General features: G+C 38.3%; 1 protein-coding gene and 2 long non-coding RNA genes across 4 annotated transcripts; all 3 read left to right on the top strand.

The window, feature by feature from the left end:
* On the top strand, nucleotides 1–1,711 carry LOC125315460. Its single transcript, XR_007198732.1, has 2 exons — nucleotides 1–125; nucleotides 938–1,711. It is a non-coding gene; the product is annotated as an uncharacterized LOC125315460 (long non-coding RNA).
* A 2,614-nt stretch (nucleotides 1,712–4,325) lies between these two features.
* Nucleotides 4,326–5,497, top strand: LOC125315461. The gene is made up of 2 exons (XR_007198733.1): nucleotides 4,326–4,778; nucleotides 4,926–5,497. It is a non-coding gene; the product is annotated as an uncharacterized LOC125315461 (long non-coding RNA).
* A 6,284-nt stretch (nucleotides 5,498–11,781) lies between these two features.
* Nucleotides 11,782–17,261, top strand: LOC115749378 (protein LAX PANICLE 2-like). 2 transcript variants are annotated; one of them, XM_030686169.2, is made up of 4 exons: nucleotides 11,782–12,699; nucleotides 12,848–12,898; nucleotides 13,020–13,092; nucleotides 16,888–17,261. In XM_030686169.2, exons 1-4 carry the CDS (start codon nucleotides 11,999–12,001, stop codon nucleotides 17,044–17,046), a joined length of 984 nt encoding a protein of 327 aa, XP_030542029.1. In that variant the 5' UTR covers nucleotides 11,782–11,998; the 3' UTR covers nucleotides 17,047–17,261. The 2 variants fall into 2 exon arrangements, with proteins under 2 accessions (XP_030542029.1, XP_030542028.1); XM_030686168.2 differs by having other exon boundaries at nucleotides 16,885–17,261.
* Nucleotides 17,262–19,390: the final 2,129 nt, after the last annotated feature.

Here is a 19,390-nt window from a genome sequence, read left to right as displayed (position 1 = left end):
AGAGGCACTTTTGTTCCCCCAAGCGAGCGCTCCGACCGATCTGCTCATCCGAGGAGTAGACCCTTGCGCATTCGGCTGTGTGAGCTCGGCAATCACTACGGTCTCAGAATCCTGCGGAAAATCAGGTCCCTCGTTTTAGTTTCGTTGTTCGAAAATTCTCCAGCTCTTGTTCGTGGACAGATTCGTCCCTTCCATATGATGCAGCTGAGCTGTTTGATGTAATTCGTGAAAAAGGAAAAAAAAAAATACCGAAGTAGAAGTTGGTTCTCTTGTGTTGGTTATGTTTGAAACCGCTGCATCCATAGCTTGCGATGGTGTTTGTTAGCCTTTGAAACATCAATGGTCTATAGACGATGTCCAGTTTTGGCATTTTGACTGAATGCAAGTAAATCTGATACCGAGGCGGTGGCCTCTTTAGCTGAACAAAATGCTATTAATGGTTTAGCGCAACAGAGAGTAACATGCAGTTGGAAACGCATCGAGACCTCTTCCACCAAACGGGAATAGTGGCGTGATTGAGAATTTCTTTTTCTGTTGTTGATGTTGCATTGATGGGAGCATGTAAAAAAAAAACTTATATTGGTTGGCGACATTTGACGATACACTGTGGTTTTTATGTTAGAGTTTCCTGGAAACAATTTCTTGATGTTTCACTTTGTTCCCGGTGACCTACAGCTAAGAAAAGCTAGTAAATTTGATTTCTCCTAAATTACTTGAAGCACAGATCTTTTTCCTTGCTTGAAAGAAATGGGATTTGGGTCGAAAGCAGTACAATATACTTTGGGATTTTTGCTTAGATGGAGTTATCTATGATTACTTCGTACACTGAGCATTGTCTGGAACATGTATGGGGAGTAAGTAATGTTACCATTCTCTTTGCTGATTGAAGATCTTTGCTCCTACCGATACCTTCCTGTTTCAATCGTCGCTATGTTAGAGACCTTCGATTTGTTGATGTCAATCTTGCCGCTCTGTGCGGTGAAGCAGTTCAAATAAATGAGCAACTACCGATCACGTGCTTGCGTAACTTTACTGTTTTGATGATGGATGGTCTTCATAGCATCCAATAGTCTTGAAGAGCTCAACTATCTTTCTCCACGTGGATTCGCACAATTCTTGCTCTTTTCTTGTTTTTCAAGAGAAGGTAAATTGCAGTCATTGAGACAGTCTTTATCAAAAACAAGCAAAGCTATGATATCTAGGGAAAGCATAGACAGGGAACTTTTTTCATAATTTATAAACTGATCATGCTTACCTCACGTGGGAAATTTTCTGCGAATTGAGATAATTACTGTCTTATTAAGATTTGTTCAATTGTTCAATCATAGTGTGAGGAATAAATGTTACCTAATTCACATGAAACTCCAAACCCCAAAACCTACCCAAAACCCAACTCACAAATCAAGGCCCATACACTTAAGGTGGGTTAATCCACGCAAGATTGCAGGTCAATCCTGGAGAGATGACTTTCTTTGGAAGGTACATGCGTATGAAAAGCCCACATATCATCTTTGTTATCTAATTTGCTTAATTGATTGTGGGGGGAGAAGGTGGAAACGGAAAAAGCAAAGCCAGATATATTGTGCCATTATTACATTTCCGTATCTCAATTAGTATCTGTGTTTCTTCAGCTTTGATGATATCTAAATTCCTGAGGATGTGCTTTCGTATTAGTTTGCTGCGGAAGCAACCGGATTGATAGTCGAGTTATGCGGTAGATTTCTACAGTTTAATGATTCATAATACAATTTTTCTGGCCACTGGATTTATCTAGCACCTAAAAAAATACAAGTTGCAGACGCTTACTTTAAATTTATGTGCACTTTGTTACCGCATTTGATATGATTAATAATCTGAATCTAAATGGATGGCTTAAAGTCTATGGCATAAGTGATTATGCCTCTTGAAATATTAGGTTGTAGAGTAGTGCTAAGGCACTACTGCTTAATGATGAGGGGGGCGATTGAGATACTTTCCAGTGACATAGCTGTTACAGCCCAATTGCAGCTTCCCACATCTCTCTATATAGGTATCTGCTCTCTAAACATGTCAGTACAAAACCTGAGAAGTCCTGGCACTCACAAAATTTGATTGGATTCGTGCTGCTTTGACTACATCATAGCAATTCTTTACTTTTACAATGGTTAGTCCAAAAGCTAGTCAAGTATTTGATTTTTCATATTCAAGTTAGGTCATGATAGATTGTGACAAGAGATTGTGAATTGTCGGACAGAAAATCCAGAGTGCTGATCCTTTTTTGTAGTCTATAGAACGCCTTTTGTGGATGTCTACGTCTTTTGATTCCCGTGTAACATTTTTCCTGCATAATACACCTTACAACTGTACCGTGATGCATTCATGAGTCATGATTCTTATCTTTGACACTTTAACGTAAACACCCACCACTTGGAATGGAAGCAGCTAGGGGACATAATTTGTTGTATATAAGTTCGACTCTACTTTTGCATATTTCTGTGATGTCCTTGTCATCTTGGTTGTGAAAGGCATGCATGCATCTTTTGACATCAGTTGGGTGAGCCGTGACATTGTGTCTAACATAATTTTCACCGGTGGTCACTAAACTTTGATGAATTTTGCAGTTGGATCACTGAATTTCTTTGCTATTGATGCACTTTGTCCATTTTCCAACCAAATGTCCAGAAAAAAACTGACGTGGCCTGTTGGCAATTTTTACTGCTTTGGCTGACAGCTGATGCATAACATTGACATGGTGCCATGTAGACGGCATGGAAATTTTGAAAAAGAGAAAAACAAACTGCGATCCTCTGTTTCTTCTTCTCTCTTTGTTAGTATTTCCATATTTAATTTCTTTCTTAAGTTAGGGCTGATGTGGTAGCTGATACACCATGTCTTCTCCATCGAGACATAGAGGATGCCACAGTTACCACAGTACCATGGTCAAAGTGCATCAGTTCAATTGCAAAAAGTTAAAAGTTTAGTGCTTTGGCTTGTTGAAATTGAAGTTGGGTGACCCTAATTGCAAAACACACCAAAATCTGGGAATGGAGTGGGAAATCTGTTCTGTTATGTATTTGGCTGATCTTGGAATCTGATGGTTTCCCTACTTACCGTAGACATAGGTTGGTCAATCCAGACAGATTTCGAGTAGATTAAATCTAATTTGGACCAGCATGTGTCAGGTTTATGAAGTCTTCTCTTTTTTTTTTCCAAGAATGCATTTTTTACCCCAGTTTTGTGTTCATGCTGGTGCTCTGCCCTTTTGTTCTTGTAATGCGCTTTATTCAACTCATTGGATCCAAGTTTTTAAGGTTCTTGTTAATAAATCTGAAGAGGTCACAATTGAGGGTGGATTTTTGAACCCATGTTTTCTTCATCATAAGAACTTTGTTTTGTCGGCATACTTTAGCTTGCAAGAAAGCTCCTCCTCTCTTTCAACTTCTAGCTTCCAAAAAGGAGTATGGTCTCGTGCATAGATGGAGACACTTGGGTTCTCTGTAGGAGGCAATGTGAGGGCAGCTTAAGAGAACTTCTGTACTGTCTATACAAGGAATGTGATCCGTAAATCATGTTGTCACTTATTACTCTTTTCTATTGAAGGTGACATGAGCTGTGGAAATAATGATCAATTTGAAACATTTTTCGTGATTATTAACTGATGACCTAAGTTAGATGGGGCAATTCATCTTTCTTATCTTCCAAGTTGAGCATTTGGCTTTTTAATGTGGACATATCGTGTAGATTGCTGTGAATGGCTTTTAGTGGTTAGAAAAGGATACTGTGATGGAAACAAATAGATTTCCCCAAGAACTCTGCTAAATTTTGTGAATACGTCATGCCTTTGAAGCATGCATTACCAAAATCAGTATACTAAATGACTGAAGATAACCATTTCTTTCATGTGTGGCAATATTGGGTGCCACTTTTGACTTAAACAGGCAGAGGTCTGTACTCCCTCTCATAGGCAGTATGTTAAATACCTCTGCAATTGTGAAAGATCTGGCAAATTTTCATTGAATAAGTATTCTGAAGAGCTTAATTGTGGAAATTGGATTTACATTGTAAATGAGTAATCAAATTAATTAGTCTGTGTTGGTAAATTTATGATATCTTAAGTCAATGATAGGTGCAGTAGATGATGAAAAAGAGAATTGATTTTCTTGCCCATTATGGTCGGATTTTCCCTGACGATGTGACAAAGATGTTTGGTTTGCTTTTCTTTTCCGCTTGGTATCGTGGCTTTAGGTCAAAGCGAAGAATTATATTCTTATAATGGATATTACAAGTCTGTTTTAGGTGTGATTTTGACGTGTATGAGATAAGATGAAAAGGATGGGAATTGGAGGCTGAAAATGATATTTTCAATTTGCTTGGGATTGATGGTCTGCAGAATGTATAATCTTCAGGAGCCTGCTTTTACTTGGATTACACATCGGATATGTTCAACTCAAGACAGTTTTTATTGTTTCTTGTGCCTTTCATGTTTGTACTCATCAAATTCTCCGGAAGAATGAGCAGTGAATAAATGCTTGCGGAATAAAAAAGGAGAGATTTGAGTCCCTATCAATTGCTTAGATCATTTGGATTACACTTTTCAGTTCTGAGAAAGCTACAGTTCATCTTTCTAGTATTTTCTATTGGTAAGATTATGCCTCATGACAATGGATAACCAACTAAATTTGTGCCTCCATGGTCATCCCAACATCTCCAATGCGTTGGACCATACCAATTTTTGTCTCTCTAAGATGTAATTTTAGCTTCATCAGTCCAAATATGGAGCAACAGCTTATGGAAGATTAGTAAGCACATATTTGGAAATGTCTGTCTTGTCCTTCTAGAGACATCATGAAAGTGGGTCAAGCAACCTCGCCGGTGCTTTGAGAATGCGCAAGAATGTCCTAACATGTGCGCGGATTGTCATTTGTTACTTCAATATGCTCTTGTAGGGTTTCAGCCTCCGACTTATTCATACAAGCCAATAAGGGAAACTTGGGAGACAAAATACTCATGAAAAATGAAAAATTGTTGTTAATGTACGTCTTTCCTTGTGTGTGCATGTCTGGAGCAACCATTTTCCTTGCAATCAGGAAGGTGAACTTTTTAATAGGAACATGCCAGGGTTTCCATTCCAGTGCATGTTAGGGTTTGGTGCCTTGGAGAGACATTACTGTCATATTCTGAGACCAGAATCTGATAAAGATGCAAAGATATACTTGGCATGACGATGGAGGATTCTCTGTTGGTGTGACATAATCTGTGTTCCAGTTCACCACCAATTAAGGTATGCGATAATGGTTCAAGCTAGCCATCTGAACCAAATTAACACCACTTGCTGCATAGAATGTGTCGAGTTCCTCCCGCCAATGGTGGTGTCTTCAAGCTGAGAACTAGGGATCTTCTTACGAGTTGCTGCGATCGCAGCAGCAACAAGACACAGATCTCACTGTAAAGTGAAATACATGTGACATTTCTCAAGTGTGATCCAGAGTGTCAATGCTGCTTTCGCGGTTTTGTGTTTCAGATGAAGATAGTTTCTGATTTCCTAGCGATCCACGATCAAATTCTCCCCCCTCGAACTGATTTCCTCGACTTTTTCCTCAGTTGTAGCTACTGAGTGGTATCTTGGCCAACTTATATCTTGCAGAAGATTGAATACAGTCTGCAGTTCTCGTTAAAGGAAAGTCGTCGACTTTTTCTTGTTGGAAACTACCGCATCCGAACTTAACTTTGAAAGGACGACAAGATACCAAAAACAGGGCTGGAGACTCGATCTCCTCGGCGGAACTCATCAACATCAACGTTTGTCTGAATCTATTTTGCGATGACTTCACTTTGGAAAAATATTGAAAAGTCATAAATTATTACAATTGTGTCAATTTAGTCATAATATTTTTCAATCAATTTAATCTTAAATCTTTTGTATTTGTGTCAATTCAATTCATTTAGTCGGCCGGTGTTGACGTTATCAATTTTTAATAATATTTTAATGTTTTTTTTGAAAATTTTTTTTTTCTTCTTTCTTCCTCCCAATTGATCGTTGAGCTCGATGACCGGCAAGAGGCAGAGGCCGGCAAGGTCATGCTTCTACGACCTCTGCCTTTGGCCGATCACCTGGCTTGGCGGTTTGGTTGGAGGAATAAGGAAGGAAAAGAAAGAAAAAAAATAAAAGCAAAAAAGAAACAATAAAAAAATGAAAAAATTAAAATATTAGTATAAATTGGGCATGTGAGAGCCGATTGGTCAAATAGACTGAATTGACACAATCAAAATAGATTTAGTACTTTTTAGTAACTTTCCCCTTCAATTTAAAGGGAGGGCTCGTCGACACTCGATCTTCTCCAAGCGTTCAGGACTCTTTCGAGCCTCATTATCATCTATGTGACTTTGGGGCTTCTTAGTTCTTATGATATTTTTGGAAAGACAATTTGGTATGCACAATGTACTCCTGATTATCAAAGAAGGAAAAGTTCTTATCGAGTTAACAAGAAACTGTTCAATAATCAAGCTCTAATTGCGGTATTAAGGAGAGAATTTCATTTGAAGGACCCACAAAGTGATGCGACTGTGATTCAGGCACGCAATTAAAGCAAAACGATGGATGATGATGGCGATCAAGAAAACGAAAGATATGTGTGGAAAAAGGCAGAGTCGGCCCCCGGTAAAGTAGTGCTTCCACAAGTCTGGGCCTGCGCATCCGTGGAGCGCAGTCGAGCTCACTTCATCCCGGCCATCGTATCATGTGCATCTCATGTGAGGCCTATGCTGATCAATGGTTAAGACGAAGCGGGTTCATGCAAGGATTTTTCGCACGCGCGATAGCAAGATGTGTCCCGCAAACATTTTTCTAAACTTTTTAACGATTTGCCAATTTAGTCATTATAGCTAATTTTAGTAAGAAATTACTAATATGACGATTTAGTCAGCGTAGGCCGTCCTACGTGACACGGGACAGCTAGTGTGGACAATTTTTGCAATTTTTTTGGATTTTTTTTATTTTTTTCCTTTCGTTTTCTTTTTGCCCTTGTTCCCTCCATTGGCCATTGCTGACATGTAATTGCCAACATGTAGGACATTCGATGCTGACTAGATCTCTGCATCATAAATTTCCTGCCAAAATTAGCTAGAATGAATAAATTGGTAAAATCATCAAAAGGTTTAGAACTATATTGGCACAATTGAAAGGTTTATGATCAAATTGGCCAAATCGAAAGGTTTATGACTGAACCGGTATAAGTGCAATAGGTTCAAGACTTTTTTTGATAATTTTTACTAAATTCTTTCATAAATGTAATTACATCCATAACCAAGTTCACTATACGGATTTAGTGTATAGCTGAGGCATCACACACATCTTAGAGTCCCACAAACCCTAAGGCAAAAAAGGTTAAAAGTTTACAAAGTCAACATGGGACTGATTGCAATAGTACAGCTCGTTGCTGATAAAAGTAATTATCGACACGTAAATGTCAACAATGATATCACGAAGGAAACAAAGTGGGCGGTGGGTCTTGTAAAAGAAAACAAATCCTGATGATAATCGATGATAGCCCGTCGGCCCTTCTCCAAATAAAAGGAAAAAAGGAAAGAAAAAGCAAAGGAGGACATCGGACAACATGGAACAAAGCTAAAAAAACATGGGAGACGAGATTGGGAATGATGAGGTTTTTGTAATAATCATGGCGAGTGGGAAACAGTGAAGCATTAAAAAAAGGAGTTGAAGAATATTGAGGAGTATCTTTTTATTTTATTTTGTTTTTGGTCTAAATTTTTTTTTAATGGTTTTTATGGGGGCATGCAAGGAAAGGGTTTTCGATTCCTATGCAAGAAGCGTGCCTGTTCTTGCTGATGAGCTTTGCCAATGGATGGTGTCGTCTGTCGTGTAGGAAATAGGTAGGCAAGTCCTTTTCCTTTGTCCGAACCACGTATATAAAGGATCGTGGTAGGTAGATAGATAATAGTGTTGATTAGTGAAGAATTTATCTTAGGAAATATTGCTCAAAAAGTTCTTGGACGGCAGCCAATTTAGTTTTAAACCTTTAAATTGTATCATTTTAGCCTAACCTTTTAACGATTTGTCAATTTAGTTCGAAAGATTTTTTTGGGGAAATTTTTTAAAAAACGTCATAGACCTATTATAATTGTGCTAATTCAGTTCATCCGGAGAATTTTGGCTTGTTGTCGCCGACATGGACACCGATCGTCGGACCTCTAGCCGGTCGTCAAACTAGTCAATCCGACGATTTTTTTTTTGAATTTTTTATTTTATTTTTCCTTTTTTTCTTTGCATTCCCTCTTCTTCCTCCAGCCGGTTGTCGAACCTTGGCGACCGACAAGAGGGACGGCCGATCTAACCAGCCCAGATTCGGCGAGTTCCGGAACCACCGAGCCTTGCTCATCGACGGCGAGATCAAGCCTTACCATCGCTAGATCTGAGATAGCGAGGCTCGGCCTCACCCAATGAGCGTCGCTAGCCGTCCCTCTAGCTGTTCGCTAAGGTCTAGCGATCTGTTGGAGGAAGAAGAGGGAAGGGGAAGAAAAAAAAAAAAAAAAAGAAGGAAAAAGGAAATTAAATAATAAAATAATTTATAAAATATGAAAATATTATGTCGCCGGCTATTAAAAGTTACTGGATGAACTGAATTGGCATAATTACAAAAGGTTTAGGATCGAATTGACAAAAAAAAAGTTTATGACTGAATTAGCACAATTGCAATGAGTTTAGGACTTTTTTTTTGGTAATTTTTTCAATTTTAATGATTTGTCAATTTAGTCATTTTTGATAATTTGCCAAACCCTTTTGACAATTTATCAATTTAATTATGAACCTTTTGATGATTTATCAATTTAGGTTTTTTTATCAATTTTGATTGGAAATCGTTGACGTGATTGTTTTGTCGGCGTTAGCCAACCTACGTGGCACGACCGCATGATGTGACAAAATTTTTCTTTTTTTAGCATTTTTTCTTCGTCTTTTTCCTTCTTCCTCCGCTAGTTGCTGAGGGCGCAAATGATAACCATTCTGTTTTTGGAAGCTATTTTTGGCCAGAAATATATTTTTATATTTCTATTACCTAGAAAAGTTTCCGAGCAAAGAAATGCATTTGATAATGACACAAAATTTCTGGTCCCAGAGTAGAAATTCGTTTGTTAACAGCATGAAATTTCAATTGTTTATTGGCCATCGGGCCTTGACCGGCGATCGACGATAGTTGGCGACCAACCACAGCAAAGCGCTAGCGAGGCTCGACCTTGTAGGATCTAGTGACTTCAGGCTTTCTAGCCTCGTCGGTGATTGGCGGAGGAAGAAGGGGGGAAAATCAAATAAATCAGAGGAAAGAAAAAGAAAATTAAAATATTTCAAAAAATATTTTTAAAAAATATAAAATGTTGTCCATATCGGTATCGATCATGCCACATAAGATGGCCCACCTTTGGCACATTTTCAAAATTAGTAGTATCAGGCACGTTTCGACGTATTTCAGTATTTTTGGGCAAAAAAACAAAAAAAAAAAAAAAAAAAAACGCCCACACACTTTCCATTTTAGGAATTAATGAGATCCCATGCACATGCTAATGTTTGCCTATATAGAGGCATCATTCGACTTCCCTCTATTAATCTCTTGCACATGTAATCAAGTTGGAAACTCTAGAAAATGCCAAGCTTGCATGAGAGGTGATTTTTGCAGTGTATTTGTTTCACGAAAAATGAACGATTTTGATAATATTTTCCTGAAAATGATTGCTTATATTACTTACAAAAATGAACGAACAAAAAATATTTCCATCGTTTATGAAAATGTTTAGACATAAGTTGTTGTTGATAATAAAAACGTTTTTCACCAACTTAACTACTTCAAGTGATATAAGCTATTATTTTAAAGAAAATATTTCCCAAACTATTCATTTTTCAGATTGTTTCGCAAAAAATGAATGATTTTAGAAAATATTTTTCAAAACATGATCGTTCGAATCACTTACAAAAAACTTATGGACAAAAAATATTTTCATCATCCGCGAAATGGTTTAGATATAAATTGTTACCGATAATAAAAAAACTATTCATCGGCTGATAATTTGAAATGATACAAGCTCCAAAAATTTTAAAGATGTATATATTTTTCGCGAAACAAGCGAGTCTTTGATAGCCGAGGTGAGCAATCGTTAGCACCAATTGCCAAATCCAATGCACGTGAATGGCTCATATAGGACCACACAAGGCAATTCACCATCTGTAGAATAAACCTAACTTAGGTCATCTTCAATGACTTTGACTTCAGATTTATGGTTTTTTCCATTCTTGCTCGGACACCATTTTTAGCAGCTTGCGATTCTACCACTGATCTGCTCCAATTCCTTTTTTTTTTTCCCCAATTTGCACGCCTCCAAATTTAGTGGGCCGCATATGTCGAACGTCGTCCAATACTAATTGTTAATGATTCATCGTGATCATAAATTTGCATAATGGTTCCATCACACGTGAAGTTCCGTTCACAGATCGGTCAATCATCAGCTATCTCCGCACTGGGCACAAAAGGCCAAAGGTGTCAAAAAGCTTTTTGAGGGGTTGCTTCAATTGTAATACTAGTTGATTGCCGTTCATTGCGTGATCAGATACCGCTCGATATTCTTTCTTCTTTTTCACTGTGAACAGCAAAACTCAAGCAAACTCACGTTCGATCTGGTCAAGAAAAAACGAAAGAGATTATCATCAGTGACTCACTAGTCTGACATGTAGACTGGAACGGCGGAAAAACATTCGTGGAGGAAAGAGTTTGAATAAACTGGGGGAAAGAGAACTCGCCTAGGCGAGGGCGAAAGCCGACGATAGCTACCCTCTGGTTTGGGCAAGGGCGAGGGCTGGCCTTGTTGAGCTTCACATGGGCGAGGGTCAACCTCACCAGATTTGGCAAGGGGGGCCTCGTCGACGCTCGCCCTCACCAGCCATTGCTCTTGGCCGTCAGCCGGCGATGCGAAAAGATCGGCGTCGGCCGTGCCACATAGAATGACTGTCATCCACATTACTCATTTCATTCAAAAATTGACTGAATGGACTATATTGACATATCGTCAAAATGTATGATCCAATTGGCCAAATTAAAAGGTTTAGGACTGAATTTGCACAAATGCAATAAGTCGATCACCTTCTTGATAAATACCTTTAAGATATGTATACTGTCACTTTCATTAGAAAATCCAGCATTTCCATTAGACGCTTCTCAAAATGAAATATTGAAAATTGAGGTGCTAACATTAAGCACGTGCCAAAGTGGGTACTCACATTTGCACATTACATGTGCATCGCCCCAAATTGTCTCCTCGGGTACTAACAAACATATAAATATAGAAAATCACCGCTATAAGTTTAGATTATGGTCCTATTCCTTTAAAAGCATTATTATTCCCTGAAACAGTTTTAATAGTATACACAGTTACATAATTAAACAACGGCATTACGCTGAGGCTTTATTTGAATCAATATCATCTGCGACAATTAAAACTATCTAAGATTACTTATATATACTTCTACATATAAATTCTACGCAAAGGTGAGTAAAATGGCATGATTAAAATAATTTTCAAATCATTGAAAGCGGAAACGTAAGTTACATTTAAAAAATAACGACGTTAATAGAATAAAATGGTCACAAAAATAATAGTCAAAACTCGTTGATGCATTCTTTGAATCTCGAGAATGGAATGAATTCTGGGAAAAGCCTAAGGGGAATGATTGTTGGGGGCTCTTTAAACTATAAGGAGGAAGAGGAACATATACTATTTCATTAATCATGTGACTGCCTCTCTCTCTTTCTCCCAAAACTACTTCTCCACAAGCGTCCAAACAAAGAGAATTTGATGGAAAGGGAGATTTGCTCTTTGCAAGATTCATTCTCGTTGTTTCTTCCTTCCGTAAATTAAACCAGTCCCGCCATGAACAAGCCAGTAAGGTCTCACGGCGAATCAACACCCATCCCTCTCGTCGCCACAACGGGCAGGTCGGGTTTCGGGTTCCTGCGACGCGATGATGGTTCTTCCTCAAGATCGGCTTCCCGGAAAACGGCGTTGTAATCCGGTTGCTCCTGCGTGTGCCGCATCTGATCTAGCAGTTGGTCTTGATCTTGGTCAGATGGCTGAAGATGAATCAAGAACTAACAGTATCGATGGGGAGGCCTCGTCAAGCTCAAAGGATGTTGGAGATCAGGCAGAGAAGGATGAGGCGTGGCTACAACTAAGCATATGTAGCCATACTAGAGCGAACAACAGCGACGGAAAGTGTGATCGGATTGAGCCAACGGGTCAAGGAATTAGCCGCGGAGTATCGGTTGAGCTCGATCTATTACCGAGCGGATGTTCATGGCACTCGACACCGCCCCCAACCCCAATCTTCGACGTGCCTAATCTTAGAGCTTCTAGGCCAATTACCAATTTTGCTAGCGGTAGAAGTACTAATCATAGCTTATCGTATCTCTTTCAACACCCTACAGGTAGTTCAACTTTTCCCACTCATGGGTTCGATTGGCCCAATTTCTCGTTGTCGTCGTCGGTGCAGTGTTCTTCGCCATCTTCTTCTCTAATGCCGCCGCGGCCGAACCTTCCCCCTCCCTTTCAACTTCAACTACAAGTAGATGGAGCATCAGGGTCAAGCATGGATTTTAGGGTCATCGACGCTCCGAAGAGACCTTACCCTGGAGTTTGGTTCGTGTTACGAGCATCGCAGAATCAGTGAGTGAAAAAGAGGCAACGCATGAACGAAGATCATTAGTCCCCACTCGTTTCTTTTTCACCATCATTATTGTGCAAAGCCACTTTACATTAGACATTCATCATGCTCTCACTAATGTTTTTGCTTCTTTTTGTCTCTTGAATGCAGAGATAAAGAACCATTCTTGCCCCAAATACCCAAGATTTACCTCAGAGTCAAGTAATGCATAGTTATAAACTTTTTTTTTATTTGGGTTTTTATGCTTTCAGTGGCTTCATTGGGAGATAGTTTTCTTTCAGGTTTTCTGAGATTTTTTCCTCTTATTTTTCATGACATTCAGGGACGGAAGGATGACGGTCCTACTTGTGATGAAGTACTTGGTTAAGAAGTTGAGACTGGATAGCGAATCAGAGGTACGTACAACGGCCTTTGCGTTTTGCATTTAGCCCGCGATTTAACGAGGATAGAGAGAGTAGCTAGCTAATCAACTTCGCTAATTTCCTCACGGTATGATAGAATACTAAGCTAATTTGCCTTCGACCAAGATTAGGCGGCTTCATAAGCGAACAACCTATTTCGTCGATGATCGGTTATGTCCACGCATGGACACTGTTGGCATTTGGAAGCATGATAGAAACAGCAGATCTGGAAGTTGTTTTCTCGTCTAGCTTATTCCTTGTGAAATCATCATATTTAGGTAGAGAGTACATGTCAGCTGCAGTTGTCTGTCTCTTTAGATGGAGCTTGCCTTCAGTTCAGTTTATGTCCCATCTTTTTCCTTAGGGAAATGAGACAAGATCTTTGTCTTATCAGGTAAGAACTTGTCCTAATTTGATCAGTTTGGTTTTCTATTGCTATAGGTCTTTCTAAGTTAAAAAGATTGCAGCGAAGTGCTTGAGGAGAGATGTTAGATCATAATGTATACCTCCTACCTACCACCTCTCTCATGACTCGAAAAGAAAAAAAAATTTACACACAAGAAAAGGGAAATGAATCAAGGAAAAATGAAGAAATTGATTCTGCCATTTAAAGCAATAATTAAAACCCTCACATTGTTTAGTACTAAAAGCAGAAATTAAAACCATGTTCTATCGATGTAATTGGAGAAAAAACATAAACAGAATACACAGGAACACCCTGTAGATATGATGTCCCCTTAGTATAGGAGAATAGAAAGCAGTATTTAAGAGGTCCACTGGGTTAATGAGAAGGATTAAGCTTAATCATATTCAAAAGATAGAATGGAGATATCGACTACATTACATGCTGCGTTCCCTCTAGATTTAGAAACATCGAGTCGATGCACAAAAGAACATCCGAACTGTATAGGAGTGCGTGTGCTGCATGCTCGCCAGGACATGCAAAAAAAAAAGTAAATATATTTCTTCGGGGATCAAAAGGGCACTGTTCTAGGGTTTTCACTCTTCCAATTAGCATGAATCGAAATAATTAGTACCAAAAATACTTGTTCATCTATATCTCTTCTCAATTGATGATAGTACATGCATCGACGAGAATTTCATGAAGAGATTTTAGCTCGATCGCCAAGCAATAAAAGGGTGTGGATCATGAACTTGATGGAGGTAAGGCGATAACCAAGCCTCCTTGATAAGTATCAGATCCAAGAATTCACAAAAAAACAATACAAAAATCTTGGTCAACTACAGATATCCTTAGCTTTGTGTTGCTTGTTTCTTCTGTGACAAGAAGATGACTTAATTTAGCTTGTTGATATGAACTATATCCAGTTCTCGTTGGCTCTACAAAAACTTGCGTACGTCAACGCCCTATTGCTGTCTTTTTTTTTCTCTCTCTTCTCTCTCTTATGCTTTCGTTCCGAGAAGTTAGGACATTACGCCATCAACAATCCAAATGTATTTCGCCAACCATTGTCTAAGCCAAACAGCTGTATTAAACTGCCAAAACCTACTACACGTCGTACTTTATTGATTGATTATTCATGCGAAAGTAGTGTTGGAGTACATTGCACTTAAAGTTCTCTTTGCCTTTTGATTCCTTATAAAGTTTTCATGTTCTTTATTGGATTGGGTCAACCACGAACCGGCATTGGTTTGGCAATTTCAGAATGGTTTGCATGTCCTTCATGTACTCTATCTAGAGACTATGCTATCTATTGATTCTTAAGCTTCCACACTAGTTTCCTGAATGATTTGGTGTTTGATTCGACTATATACATTAGGTACCATATTTAACCATAAATTTTCTCACTTAAAACAACTTTGAGTGCCACACCCATCACCTTGCAGGTCAAATCTTAGCAGATGTACGTGGATGGAGCAATTTGTGTGTATCACTAATTATAACTATTTAGTCGAAAGATTAGGGTATCTCTCATTATCAAAAAAGACACTTCATCTAGCCCGTAGATTGAATTTCCATATGTCCATCTGCATATCTAGAAATAGCTTATTAATGACTTGAAAGACCTGAATATATCATGTTATAGTTTTTAGACTTGGCACATATAAACACGCCTCAGACTTATCTCCTTGTCTTAGGGAAAGATTATGCTTCTTCCTGGTTAACTAGAACACGAAAAAATTCCACCTTAACCCGACTCTATTACTCTCCCAGTGCCTTAGTTGCAATAGCCCCAGTCTTTCGTTGCTGCCCCACTGCCCCACCAGTCGCCACTGCTTATAGCCCCGCCAAATGTCGCTGAAACCACGCTGCCATCGTGCCACCACCTCCACTGCCTAGACTGTGGCTAAGATGACGTGGGGCGATTCATAGATTCGTAAATGCTCTTCACTTGTCCAGCAGTAGCGTAGCGTAAACTTATATCTGCTTTCTCTATCCTTGGAGCCATCGCTGGAAACCCTAGAAGTATTTCTTTTTTCTTAACTTTGCCCTAAATCTTTGTTTCCCAATCCTCTCGTAATGCCATTCGCCTCCCAATGATTTACGTCGAAGAAAAGCATTTCCTAGGAAACGAATCGCACAACAGGATCATTCGACTACCAAGTTGCTGAAAGGGACTTCTATAGGTAAAGCATGTACAAGTACAAGACACACCCCATAGTTGAACCATTGATTTTGATACCCTATGCTTACCTTGTTCATTTTTTTTCCCCTTCTTCTTTTTCTTTTTTCTTTTAGCATGTAGTAGGTAGGTGAAATAGGCTCGAACATTAGACGATCCATCAATGATTGCTATGAAGTACCACCTTTCCAGCTTCTTAAGGATTACATTATACTCCAATAGAAAAATATAGATTTATGGTGGGGTGGTTAGTTCGTGGAGGAGCATATATGACCCTTCAAGCTAGGAGATAGAGTTTTGATGGCAACGTGAAGGAAGACGTGCATGAAACGAGGCTGACATGTAGAACTAGAATGGCTTTGATTTTAGAGAAATGATTATGTAACCGTCCTTAATTCATTGTTAAATTAGCAGTCTGTCTTAGGCCACAAAAAAATAAATAACAAATAATTAGAAATTATTGTAGGGTTCACTTTTTCAAGAATTTGTGGTGCACAATATGTTGCTACTCTCACGATCACCCTAAAGCAAAGCCCATGATCTTATTGCTCTTTTTCTGGGATAAGCTTGAAATTCCAACGACTTTTGGGAAGCTACCTAATAATAATATATCGCGCGTATGTTTTTTATCGTGTTCTTAAATCATTCAAATTACCCTTTTTTTTTTCCAAGTTGTTAATGTGATGTGCTTGTTTATATTATTTGCTTGTGGAGACGAGGGAATGCATTGACTCTAATGGAATACAAGTCTAAAGGGTGGTGATTGCATACCTTACGAGCTAGAGAATTGGTGGACCTAATGAAAAGATTCATCTAACATGTTGCTTGAATGTGCATACTAAAACTATGGTGTATGTGTCCATATATGAATTCCAGTCGCGGGGCACATTTTGATTTTTTATTTAATTTTAATTTGTTAAGTTCACCCCGCTCGTGTAAAAAGAGAAAATATTTACACATAATAGGTTGGATGAGTGGCGTGTATTTTGGGTTAGGTTTTCAAATTTTAACTGAACTCTTGCGCTTGTCACCAATCCATTGGTAAGCATATAATCTATTTCTTACATCGAAGTGGATGAGAATAAGTTTTAGTTTTTAATATTTAGATTATGATAGCTGCCTCTGTGATAATATGCACGTGTTATATTAAGTCTATGCGCAATTAACCCTAGTTTATCTTGTTTTGCTTGATGAAAACCAGCAGATTGAGATAACATGCAGAGGCCAAAAGCTGCTGCCTTTCTTAACGTTGCAGCAAGTGAGAGATAACATCTGGAGTCCAAATGAGGTGGTGACTTTGCTTCGTGAGTCCGCAACGACGTCGGATCACATCATGGTACTTCACTACGGTAGGGTCGCCTGAGAAATTTGTATCTTAGTACTTCACAAATCGCGACACTGTATTTATTCTCAAGCAATGCTATCTAATTTATTAACTGGACCCTATTTTTTTTATATTAGGGTTATTTAGTTTCCTGATCATACATATACTTTCTTCTGTGATACTATTGGTGTTTGCTTTTCATTTTCAGGTTATGTGTAAAGGAATTAGCTAGGTATTTTCATATGCTTTTTGAACGTATTTTTTGCGCTTTTTCCCCTCGTCAATTTCAACTAGATCTGCTTGGTTAAAGAGTGGATGTCATTCACTAGAACAGTGGGAAAGAATTATCTGCTTTCCAATGTCAAGAGTCCAAAAGATGAACCAACAGATATTTTGAAAAGAGAAGACTAAAATTTTGTTGGCTGCTTGGAAAAACTTGGGCAGAATTATATAATTTCATATATAAAAGTACGCCAACAAGCATTCGGCCTTGTTGGTAAAGGGATTGGGCGGATGGGGCTGGCGAGTACTAGGTTAGGGGTTCAATTTCTAGGTAAATTTCGATAAGTATTGGTAAATATAGAAAAAAATGTCGATAAAAGAAATAGCCGTGATCTTTTTTGTCCAGATATATTGGTGGACCAACACGTTTATGAAATTACCAATTTTTTCATTGTTTGCAAATTAGGAATTTGCACTAACTAAGCATAACTTGCTAAATTTACTAACTCTTCTGTTTATCTACAAACCTAATTTAAAGTGACTGACCAACTTTCGTCAGATTAATCTATCGGCTCTCATCATTTCAATTACTTACCCACATTTAATTCTTCTTCTTATATTTTACCAACTTCTCCATTGAGTTATCAACCTTTGCTTACCTTGGTTAATAATTTAGTAACTCTTTCCAGAGATTACAAACCTATATTAATATGACTCATCAATTTTTCTTCCATTAAACAAGCACGTATTATTGGGTGATTGTTGGGAGCACGCAACGTAAGTCCGATATCTTCACCGAGGAGATCGCCAAGATGAAACCTAAGTCCGAGCCCGTTAACATATCCAGTTGGATCCACCTTCACTCAAAAGCTCAAGCCAATGAATTATGGGCCAACTAAGATATATTAACCGCTCAACACCACATTAATTATCTGATGTGGGACTTCTCTAACACAACTCAATGTGAGTTTCAGTGTTAAGTTTGCTCCTCATTAATTCAAGTATCCTTCTGTATCAATATATCTCAACTTGAATCTCCATCGGTGCTCATCAGGCTTGCATTGCTATACCATGATGCCCGCCAGCCCGAAAAACCGCGTTGGCTCTGATACCATTTGTTAGGAGCACGCAAGAGAAGTTCGATATCTTTACCGGGGAGATCGCCAAGAGGGAGCCTAAGTCCGAGCCCATTAACATATCCAGTTGGACCCATCTTCACTAAAAAAGCTTAAGTCAATGAGTTATGGGCCAACTAGGATATATTAACCGCTCTACACTACATCAATTATTCGATGTTGGACTTCTCTAACATAACTTACATGTGTATCCTAACAGTGATTAGTCATCATTTGAGTTACTTACCAACGTTTAGTTATTTTTTAATTTGTGAAATTTTCTTATCGTTTACAACCATTTTGATGCATTACTTTTTTGTACTAACATTTTGATTAAGTTATCAGCTAATGATGTGTTATAAACCTCTCTTAGTATAAGCTAACTTGATTAAAGCATATATACTTTCCATGATATGTGTCAAGCTATTTGGTAAATCGTTAATCAAGCATAAGGACAACCATACATATGAGATTATGGCACATGGGAATTATCTTTCACGAGTCCCTTGCCATTATTACTTTATTTGTCGATTGTTTGATAAGCTTAACTGTTGAGTTGCGTAGCGTGTTTCGATACCACTTATTGAGTGAGACTTGTAATGTTATTTTCCAAAATAGAAAAATTCATTCACTATTTATAAAAGGGCAGTGCTTTTTCCACTCCCACTATAGTTAAAACACTCCCACTTACAGTATTTTGACTATATTAACCCTTATGGGTCCATCCTTTTTTAAGCATCTTTTTGTTTGGTTATGACATCTCATTTGTTTTCTTCTATCTTTTCTCGTTTGTCCCATTTTTCTCCTTTCTTTTTATTTCTCTCTATCCCTCCTAATCCGATCATGGTTCAAACCTTAGTGGTTCTGTCCAAAAAAAAAAAAAAAAAAAGAACACTCTCCTTTGTGATCTGCCTCTATCACTTGTCATCCAGGTTACGTCTCACTCATTGGTTTTTCAATCTTTAATTGGAGTTTGATACCTAGGAACACAATTGACGTAATGGGTATTGCATTGAACTTCTTAATGGCGATCAGAGCATGGAGAT

This window comes from Rhodamnia argentea, chromosome 6 (genome assembly GCF_020921035.1).
Source record: "Rhodamnia argentea isolate NSW1041297 chromosome 6, ASM2092103v1, whole genome shotgun sequence".
Taxonomy (NCBI): domain Eukaryota; kingdom Viridiplantae; phylum Streptophyta; class Magnoliopsida; order Myrtales; family Myrtaceae; genus Rhodamnia; species Rhodamnia argentea.
Note: the sequence above shows the minus strand (reverse complement) of the source record. Positions and strands in the feature narration are given on the sequence as shown.